At 32.1% G+C, this 10387-nt stretch overlaps 2 protein-coding genes across 2 annotated transcripts; both read right to left on the bottom strand.

The window, feature by feature from the left end:
- Positions 1 to 3652: 3652 nt before the first annotated feature.
- On the bottom strand, positions 3653 to 6365 carry LOC123897710 (ferredoxin, root R-B2-like). Its single transcript, XM_045948448.1, has 2 exons — positions 6315 to 6365; positions 3653 to 4330 (listed from the first exon to the last, which is right to left on the bottom strand). The coding sequence occupies exon 2, from the start codon at positions 4321 to 4323 to the stop codon at positions 3856 to 3858; it is 468 nt and encodes a 155-aa protein (XP_045804404.1). The 5' UTR covers positions 4324 to 4330; positions 6315 to 6365; the 3' UTR covers positions 3653 to 3855.
- Positions 6366 to 7441: 1076 nt separating this feature from the next.
- Positions 7442 to 9957, bottom strand: LOC123899404 (60S ribosomal protein L10a-2). The gene is made up of 6 exons (XM_045950515.1): positions 9833 to 9957; positions 9616 to 9640; positions 8805 to 9024; positions 8276 to 8441; positions 7941 to 8146; positions 7442 to 7613 (listed from the first exon to the last, which is right to left on the bottom strand). Exons 2-6 carry the CDS (start codon positions 9618 to 9620, stop codon positions 7560 to 7562), a joined length of 651 nt encoding a protein of 216 aa, XP_045806471.1. The 5' UTR covers positions 9621 to 9640; positions 9833 to 9957; the 3' UTR covers positions 7442 to 7559.
- Positions 9958 to 10387: the final 430 nt, after the last annotated feature.

Here is a 10387-nt window from a genome sequence, read left to right as displayed (position 1 = left end):
GTAGTCGATGGTGGTCAGAGTGGTAGTTTACTATGATTGTAGTGGTAGTTGGAGGTGTTAAGAGGTGGATGAAATGGTCAGAGTGGTAGTTTTAGTAAAAAAATTGTTTCAAATTAAATAGAAAAACTAACTCAACCTCAACCTATTTTACACTATGTTTCAATTTTAAAATTTACTTTCAAAATCAAAACCCTAAAAACTCACAACCATCCCAAACAACTCATAAGTTGGTACTACAATACAAGTAAGCAAGATTGCAAGACTGGACTATATATATTTAGTGCTCCACAGATGAGAATTGTTAATTAATCCATATTCTGACGCAATTAGTTGCAGAATATTTTTGTTTCTTTTAGAAAAACAAGTCTTCAAAAGAAAGGAACATGATTTGCTATTAGGATTCTATTCCTTTGCTTAATTTAATTAGTACTAGTATAATGAGAATCCAACTAAAAAATGATAGATTAACGATCAATTGAATCTTGCCTTCTGGAAAAAGCAAACCCTTTCTCCACTTTCTAGTTTTTCTTGTAAAGCAAAGGTATCCTCCACGCGTAACTGCGGAGACTAATCCTCTCGATATAAGTGAGATTCATTTAAGAGGTTGACCGCTCCCAACAAATGTTTCTCCATACGCATCGTCCGGGGATCGAACCCCCAGGACCAAATGGTTAAGGGACCCAAATACCTACCACTTGTGCCACATTATGTTGGTACTTTCTAGTTTAAATCCGAACACAACAAAAATTATTCAATCATCCAATTTGCACATTTATACTTTTATATTATTATTCATAGAAAAGTTTTTATAAACAATCATAAACGAAAAAAACTTTCAAACTTTCTTAGAGATATATTCTTCTGCCAAGAATTTCATTTCCTTTCAAACAATGTCATCCTCTCTCTATTTTTGTAAACTAACATAAGGGTTCTACCGACTCCTTATATTGAAAGTCTTTGTAACAAAGATAGTCAAACGACGTATTTCATTAATTGCATTCAATGTGAATGATCCCCGACGACCACCTTATGACCCAACAGTTATTGATTAATTGTGTAAAAGTATTTTACATTGCCGATACATATTCTTTTTTCTTAATTTTTTTTAGGCTTAATTAGTAAAATGGTCCCTTAAAGACATTTTTGGTTTCATATTGGTCCCTTAAAGAAAAAAATGTCTGAATAGGTCCCTTAAAGAAAAAAAATGTCTGAATAGGTCCCTTAAAGACATCTCCGTTAATCAGTTTGGTCCCTCCAAACTGATTAACGGAAATGTCTTTAAGAGACCTATTCAGACCTTTTTTTCTTTAAGGGGCCTATTCAGACCTTTTTTTCTTTAAGGGACCAATCTGAAACCAAAATATCTTTAAGGGATTATTTTACTAATTAAGCCTTTTTTTTAACTATTTATAATGAATTATAAGAGATTACAATAGTAGTATTATTTTGGCGATGTAAAAACTGCTTTCAACGTCAGCTAGATAGCTAGGCGTGCATGCTTACCAAACGTAAGCAAACAACTCTCAAAAATCCACTTGACCATACACACTTGTTATTTGGCAAAGGACAATTATGATAAGCTGTAAGATAAGGCCATGTTTGGTAACATACCACTGCCTCTCCATCCTAAATTGAATGATACATTCGGTTATATTGCACTATTTATTCATATTGTTTTGACCATATTTGTCTACTAATAAATATTAACATATAAAATGTTGGATTCGTCTCGATGAGTATTTTTAAAATATTAAATTTTTATAATTTTTACTAATATAGTTAGAAATATTAATCGTCAAAGTTATACATCAACTTGCATAAAACAGTCAATTGTGTCACTCAATTTGAGACGGAGGAGTATACATGAGTTAATTAAACTCTATTTGTCCCTTCCTTTGACCAAACACATAGTACTAATAAGTAATAACTAAGCCATTAGCAACGTGTGGAAACGTTGAGAATTATCTACGCCACCGCCTGCTATGCATGCAAATTGCCAAAGTGTCAATTTCAATTCGGTCACGTAATAAATATGTCCACTACTAGCAAATCTCAATTTGTGTACTCCTAACTTTAGTATTAACTTATCATCATGATTTCAATTTTCTTCATTGGGTTATACAGGCCGGAGATTGAGATATAATCATGGTTTAATAGTCTTCATATTGAGATAGGTTGGGCGTTGGGGTATGTGAACCTGGTTTTCGGATCATTATTTAATTACGCAGACATTGAATGAAGGCATGAATATTGTTGTATACTTGATGATGAAACAATATCTATGCGTTTTGGTCCACTTGTGTTTAGGATAAACGTGTGTCTTTGGCATAGATACATCATACATGCCTTATATATATGGACTCAATTTTGCTCTGTATTAATGTATTTTAGGGCTTCTTTAGAGCTTATACAGATAACTTATGCAATATAAATTAGGTTTTATGCTATTTTATAAGTTCACACTAGTGAAAATTGTAACTACCTTGACAAACTTATAATAATATATAAAAATTGCATAAACTATTTGCATAAGCTATAAAAAAAAGCTGGGCCAAACGAGCCCTTAATGTTTCACCCGACTTAATTTGCGATGCGTTTGATTCACTAAAAAATGTAAGAGATTAGACACAAAATAATCCAGTTGTATTACTTGATTTTAAAATGGTTCTTGAGATTTGATAAATTATTGGTAATAAGAGATTAGACAAATACTGAATTTTTTGTTGTTTGAGACAATATTTTTTCCGGTTGTCTAAAATATTAAGATAATATTTTACCCATTAAACATCGTACAAGTAAAATAATTTATGTTTGTATACATTCAAATAAAAAGGAATTAAACGATAAATTTAATTCTAAAAATCAATTATAAAATAAAAAATTCCAAATTTTAACTTCAATTTAAAATCAACTATGGAGCGAAAACAGTTACACTCGTTCTGAATTAGGTTTGTCCCCAGCTTTTTTATTTTTTCTTAAATGAATCCCTAGTATATAAAAAAGGAAAATATTAAACAGTGCCCCCCGGGGCACTGGTTAAGCATGTTAAAATAGAAAATCTGTCTCGAAATGCGTGCATTCAATGCCTCAAAAGTACAAAAAGTTGTCTTTTCAATATAAATTTTATTTTTTATTTTCTTTTTAGGTATGCTTAACAAATACCCCGGGGGCACTGTTTAGCATGACCCTATAAAAAATTACGAGTAATAAATTAGTTGATATGGACGTGCTCAAGGCCTACACTACACCCTTTCAAGGCCCAATTATCACATAATATACATATTAAGAGTTCTTCTTTCCGCCCTCCCAACCGTTTGTCACGCACTCCCTGAAATGACCAAAATACCCCCTCACTATCTAAGTAGCGAACTCGGTTCGCACCCTACGTAGCGAGTGACAATTTTTTTACTCAACCCTAACATTTGCACTCTTCACAACCCCATAAATGAAAATATTATGAAAAAACACAGTTCACACTTAGAGTGGGAATTCAGTTTACACTTTAACTAGTCAACCTTAAAAATTTCCACCGCCGTTTACTAGTAACTAAGTTAGAGAACTTGTGGGACACACAAGAGAAACATCTCAAAATGTACTTTCTAATTTCACAAATGATGTTGAGTTAAACTTGATATATAGATAACAAGTCAAATATTATGAGTAGTTAATTTTTCAAGCAACAGTGAATATCATCTAAATCTCAAATAACAAATTAACAAAGCTTTCATGGCACAAACAAAAATCTATTATCCAACATAATAAAATCCCATATAAGATGAACAAACCAGGTTTGGCTGCAATGTCCTAAAACTCCAAATCTCCTCCAGCAAGTGCACGAGTTTCTGGCAGAAATTCTCAATAGAGATCGCCTTCTTTGTGCGTGTGAATAACACAATCTGAAGTTGGATAGGCAACACAGGTTAGCACAAAACCTTCATTTATTTGACCGTCGTCGAGATATGAGCCATCAGACTGATCTACGGAACCAGAAACAACCTTCCCAGCACAGGTAGAGCACGCACCAGCACGACACGAATATGGAAGTTCAACTCCTGCATTCTCTGCTGCATCTAAGATGTAAGTGTCATCAGGTGCCTCAAACTCATTTTCTTGTCCTTCAGGACCAATCAGCTTAACTTTGTAAGCGGCCATTGCAATCATCCTAGATGAAGAGGATGACTTCAAGCCGAAAGATCGCGAAACATTCTTCGCAGATCCTAGAGAGGAAGGGGACTTGACAATTGCGGCAGTAGTGAATCGTTTTTGGTTAGCAGTTTGATGCATGCAATAGGGCGAAACATTCACAGTTGCCAAGGCTGACATGATTGTCCTGAAAGTGAATTGATATCTCAAAAAGGCTTCTTATAAAAAGCACGGCACGATAAATAAGTCAACACTAGAAAGCAAGTTGGATTGAGATTATGTTCTATAAAGTTGACATTGCAGACAAAAACAAAGAATATGCTTCATCGTTGATGAAATTCAAAAGTATAAATTATACGAATGAACTTGAAATTAAAAATTGAAACGCACAAATCATATTAGCCGTTAGTCTCATTATATTATGGGGAAAAAACTACAAAATCATGAACATTGTTGCTAATTGTTAAGAATGTTGAAAAGAAACAAGGTTGGTATCTTCAAGATTCCTCTTATTATACTCACATCCAAAATGTAGCAGAAATTATTTATTTTGTATAAAGTATAAACATCAAATACTTTTCATATATGCACTATCATATAGTCTATATCTAATTCCATCGACACACAAAAACAATAAATGAACAACAGATTTAATGCTTCTATGTCCGAATTTGATGTCTAATTATCAAGGATTATGGGAAGGAAATCTCAGAAAACAAACATGCATGTACACAAGAATGGTAAACTTATTCATTTTGAACATGACCCGACCAAAGAAAGGAACATATTGTCTACAATCTTGTCTATATTAAAGACAGGTAAAAAGGTACTAGAATCCTATTTTGATAAACAACTTAATTAAGCGCTTATAGCAGAAAGTGCTTTCGTATAAGCTATATCTATAACAAAAGATATAATAAAGTCAACCTGTTTTCATATAAATTAAAAATTGTTTTCATAAGTTATCCTGCAAAGCTTATGAAAATAAGCTGAAAATAGCATATGGACATTCAAAAGTTGTTACCAATTACCATAAACTCTCCGAAATAGTCTCACAAGTATTTATGTTAGTAGATAAGCTCAAATAAGTAAAATCAAACAGACTGAAAAGGCATATAAAAGAACTTAACTGGACTTATCTCATTAGATAACATATTTTCTTAGTGTTTGCATAAATAACCTATGACCAGTTTCTAAGTTATTTACATAAGCTGCTGAAACTAATGTATGAATGAACATTCATGATGTGCTAGCGTAGTATGTTCACTTAGTGGTAAGAGTTTGGTCTTGTAACATTAAGACGGACTTCAAATCCTCTCATTCCAGTTGTAAAAAGGCTATTAGTACACTTTAATTAATAATAATTTCTCTTTCCCAATTTAAAAACAAAAATATGAATGAATAATTCCTCGTTGTGTTCAGAACATTGTTATAAATGAAATGAGTTGAATTTGTTTCTGTCAAAAAAAGAATTAAATTAATAAATAAGGCTCTGCTTGGGAAGACAAATAAGTTAGCTTATAGCTTATAAGCTAAAAGCTCTGTTTGGTAATAGTTTTTAAAAAAGACCTGATAGCTTATTTTACTAGCTTATAGCTTATTTTTCAAATGCTATTTCAATTAGCTTATAAGCTTATAGCTTATCATTTTTTCTTCCAATTTTACCCCTATCATCTTACTTGAAAATATTAAATATTAATTGAACATGTTTTTTTTATGTCATTTCATACTTATAAGTTAGTTAAACCTCTAATTTTACCAAACACTACAAATTTAATCAACTAGCTTATTCGCTATAAGCTAAAAACTAGCTTATAAGCTATCCACCGTAAGCTAGCTTATTAGCTATCCACTATGTTTTACCAAACAGAGCCTAAGTGTGCGGGAGAACTGAGTTCGATTGACGAACCCCCAAGAACTAGAGGGTTAATACCAACAAAACAAAAAAGTGTGTAATTGAGCTATGGATCAAAATGAAGTCTTAATTAATTGTTGGAACAAACAATGACATGTCTTTACAGCACAATCATGAGACACTACACTACCAGTAATGGTTTGTCTGTTAATTGTTACCCTAATCAAACATAATAATAAGAATATCATATGGTAATAAAAAATGAAATAAAATAACTGAATCAATTAATTATATTTACATTGAGGGGGGAACTTACTGTTACTGAGACGATGAAGAACGTGATGAGAGCGCTGGATGACAAATGAATGAAGGAAAGTGACAGATAGATTTGATTACTTGTTTCTACATCCTCTTTGTGTTTGGGCTTGGGCCTCCTTTTCATTCATTCACCCACCCCCTCTAACTTTTTTTTTTTTTAAAAATAAAAATATAAAATATGGGGTGATATATGGTAAAGTACATAGTTTTTTTTAAAAAAATAAAATAAAAAATTTGTTCTTCCCTCACTTTCTCCCAACTCTTGCATTTACGTTTTGTTCTTCCCTCACTTTCTTCAAAAAACGCTTAGTAGAATAAATACTATCTACTTTATACATTTGATTTTTTTTGTTTTTGTTTAAATAGCCTAGTGCAAAGAACCAGACACATGCAGTCTTTTATGATCTGAGTTGCATTGCATTGTAGTTACAGGACATGAGCCTCTAAATGATATAATCTTTAAATATTGCAACTCTAAGAAAGCATGTTGAATTATCTAGTTTCAAGCTCACAAACAAGTGGAATAGAGTAAACAAGAAATAGAAGTGGAATATCTTCTAACTTAGCTTGAGTAACTACGTGCATTTAGGTCTAGTTCAGTTACACTTATTAACACGATCGCATGACCACAACCTAATATTATATATTGATGTATCGATGCACACATGAAAATAGTACGTATGTTGAAATGCAAATCACAATTAAGGGATGGACAATCATTGTGCTTCCCTTATAGATGAATGAATCCATATCTCATTGGGTCATGGTGTACTAGTTACTATGGGGTATATCTCAGAATTCAAAATTGAACAAAATAGGCGATATCTAATGCATTGCTTAGCAATACAAATTGTTCAACAAAGACTGCAAAAGTTTGCATAAAATGAGTCTTGAATGATGCACAATTTTGTTTCCCCAGTTGGATAACAATAAGATATGATGAAACTTATTAATCCAATGATGGAAAATTAACTTATTGGTGCAAAACTGACTTGTACACATTAGACAAAACCAAAAAACTATGCATGAAAGTAGATGCAGGCAAAATATTGTATATGTAAAACACCGGGAATAAAATAAGCACTCCTAAAAAAAAGCAATTAAACACCATTCAAGAACACAAAATACTAACAAAATCTCATCAAACAAAATTGTAGAAAGATCAAAAACTCCTGTCTCAACTATTACAGTAAACCAAAATATTAAGCGCAATTTCAAATACATTGAATTTAAAAACAATTGTTTAAAAGACACGGTGTGATTTGCCCATCGAACTCTTCAGATACAAGCACCTGACCTGAAACCAACAATAGTTTTACATTAGATGGATGTCAGGTTTAACCAGATTAAATATTTTAAAGCAAAGAATAGAAGCAAAAGTAATTCACAGCAGTTTTACTGACTGAAGAACATATATTGTCAAATTTGAAAACATGCTATTGCTACATCTTCACAAGGTTATTCGAGGCAAAAGCTTAAAAAAAGAATGCAAACTAAAGCAGCACTCGCTACAAGCACCATTTCTTAATTACAAATAAAATGGTGAATCATGTCAAGATAACTACCACAAAATAGAAGGTAATAGAGCAATGATTTTACTCAATGTTATTAGAGGAATACTCACATTTTGCCAGTTCTTTTTCAATAAGGACACGAGGAAGTTAACACTCAGTTGCACATTCTGGAAGATTTGCTTTTCATCCATACTGACATTGCCAACAGCTACTCCCATGCACAACACTTTCTTAAGCTGGAATTTGACCATAGCCTTGGTCTCATTAACCTTAGCCTCAAGAGATTCTTGATGGGAAACAAGGGTAGGGAACTTTCCTGCAAAGCCATGCAAAATATCCAAATCAGAACTAGAAATAATTGAAGCAGAATGATAAAGTATGAACCAAATACAATAGGTTATTAATAATTGAAAATGCTCCAAAAGGCTCAAAATAAAACACATGCCTGCCTTGTTGAGTCCAGGTCCCAAAAGACGCGGAATCTGCTTGATAACAGCTTCAGAAGCTAAAAAGGAATGGTACTTCTTAGCCAATTTCTTCACTAGTTTCTTATTTTTGTTGAGCTTCTTCAAAGCTTCAACATCCATCGAGTCCAGTCCTATTTTCTCAGCCTGCAATGTGCATATTAGACTGTAAGACATAAACATAAGAAACTTAGCAACAAACAAATATTCAAAATATATCCTAAGCACATGATGCAAAATGACTACCATCGAAACTAAATGAAAGACATCACTCTGTTGAAATGTTGTTACTAAATCACACAAGGCAGAAGCATTTTTTGTCATTTCAAGCTATTTCAGAAAATAAATCAAAATACTAGCAACCAACCAACATCAATTCAAATAGCACAAAAATAAAAAGGAAGACACCTAAATGAGGTAATAATGCACATTCATTTCAATTTAGCACACACTATTTCACCTATGTGCGGATCCAAAAAAAACAGTTTGACTACAACATCAAATTATTACCTCCTCAACATGCTGGGCATCTCCAAGCATACAAATCTTCATCTTAGGACGAGGGATATGCGGAAGCTTAACGCTGCCGCTGAAACGCTTGTCCTTTTGAGGATCATAGTTCTTCAACCCAATTTGGAGCTCAATAGTCTCCACAAAATTCCGGTTTTTCTCCTTGCAAGCACCCACAATACTTGTGATAGCCTCTCTCACAGCGTCGCTTTGAAGCTTACTGCATATTACATAATCAACACCAAAAACATTAATTCTTTCTTAAAGTGCCCCATTTTTTTATTTTCATTAACAGGTAAAAATCATAAAAATACTAAAGATCAGTTATCAATGAAAAACAACAAAGTGTTGTCCTATTAATTCTTCAAGTTCCCAAATTTTATTTTTTCTCTTCATTGAATAATTTTCATTTAACACATAAAAATCATATAAAAGTAAAGCTCAGTGTTATCAATAAAAAAACAACTAATTGCATTCGTGATTATAAACTAGTAAAAAATCTAAAACTGTGAGCATAGGACATAGGGCCTGTTTGTTTCAGATTTTTCACCAAAAAATCTATTTTTTCCCAAAAAAAATCCATTTTTTTTATCTTACTTGTGTTTGTTTCAGATTTTTTCAAAAATTATTTTAGTAAAAAAATCATTTTTTTTCATCAAAATGAGAATCTATTTTCAATAGCTTTTATCAAAATCCATTTTTTTATCACTCATCATCCCTCACCATCTTGAAAATGATTTTTTTCAAAAAAATCATTTTTTTAAAATCTCAAACAAACAGGCCCATAGTAGAAAAGAGAAAAAAAAAATACCTCATCTTCGATACTTGTTAGCAACCTGCGATCGAAATTGGATGTAACAAAGATAAAAAAATCAGTATCACTATCAGCTAGGAACCCTAATCTATATAAAAACCGATAGAACAAAGAATAAAAATTAAACAAAATCGGTGAAGAAACCCTAATCTAATCTAAATCTAAATCGATAGAACAATGATTAGATCTAAAAGATTGAGAATCGAAAACTAACCAGTGTGAGATCGAAGAGTGTGGCCTTGTGAGAAAATTAGGGTTTATGGAGAGAGATTTGTTGATATATACGGTTTTTTATGTCGCTTCTACTATTGGGCTTGGGCTTAGGGGCTTTCATTAGTTTAAGAGAAGGAGTTTCTTTTCACACCTCCCTTTTTTGTGTCTTGTGACTTGTCTCTGAATTTGTAGAAAGCTCTCATATAGATTATGTTAGTGGCTAAAGTGGACTTAAGTGGTTAAGTATAAAGATCAAATTGATAATAATAAGTAAGGTATTAAAATATATTGATCTAATTGATGGTAAGTTGTTAAATGTAGTATAGGGGCAAATTTGGCTAAAGTCATCTGGAGTTAGAGATCTTTTAAAATATTCATCAACTTAGGGTCTATTTGAAAGTGTTATGTAAAGTTAGAGACTAATTTGATAGGTAATCAATTTAAATCTTGAATATGTTTTTCAATGGCTAGATTAATCCATAAAATTACTAACAAAAAATATATCATAAATGTATTAACAACTTTGATAAATTTAGAGACTAACACACAATGAATT

The sequence above is a fragment of the Trifolium pratense genome, linkage group LG7, assembly GCF_020283565.1.
Source record: "Trifolium pratense cultivar HEN17-A07 linkage group LG7, ARS_RC_1.1, whole genome shotgun sequence".
Classification (NCBI taxonomy): Eukaryota; Viridiplantae; Streptophyta; class Magnoliopsida; order Fabales; family Fabaceae; genus Trifolium; species Trifolium pratense.
This window is presented reverse-complemented; position numbering and strand designations above follow the sequence as displayed.

Bases quoted from the DNA above. Each gene is read 5' to 3' on its own strand.
- LOC123897710 (XM_045948448.1), bottom strand. From the start codon at position 4,323: ATGTCAGCCTTGGCAACTGTGAATGTTTCGCCCTATTGCATGCATCAA.
- LOC123899404 (XM_045950515.1), bottom strand. The intron at 8,442-8,804 runs GTAATAATTTGA...TGCACATTGCAG, and splicing joins ATGCCCAGCATGTTGAGGAG to GCTGAGAAAATAGGACTGGA. The intron at 7,614-7,940 runs GTGAGTATTCCT...TGTTGGTTTCAG, and splicing joins TGAAAAAGAACTGGCAAAAT to GTCAGGTGCTTGTATCTGAA.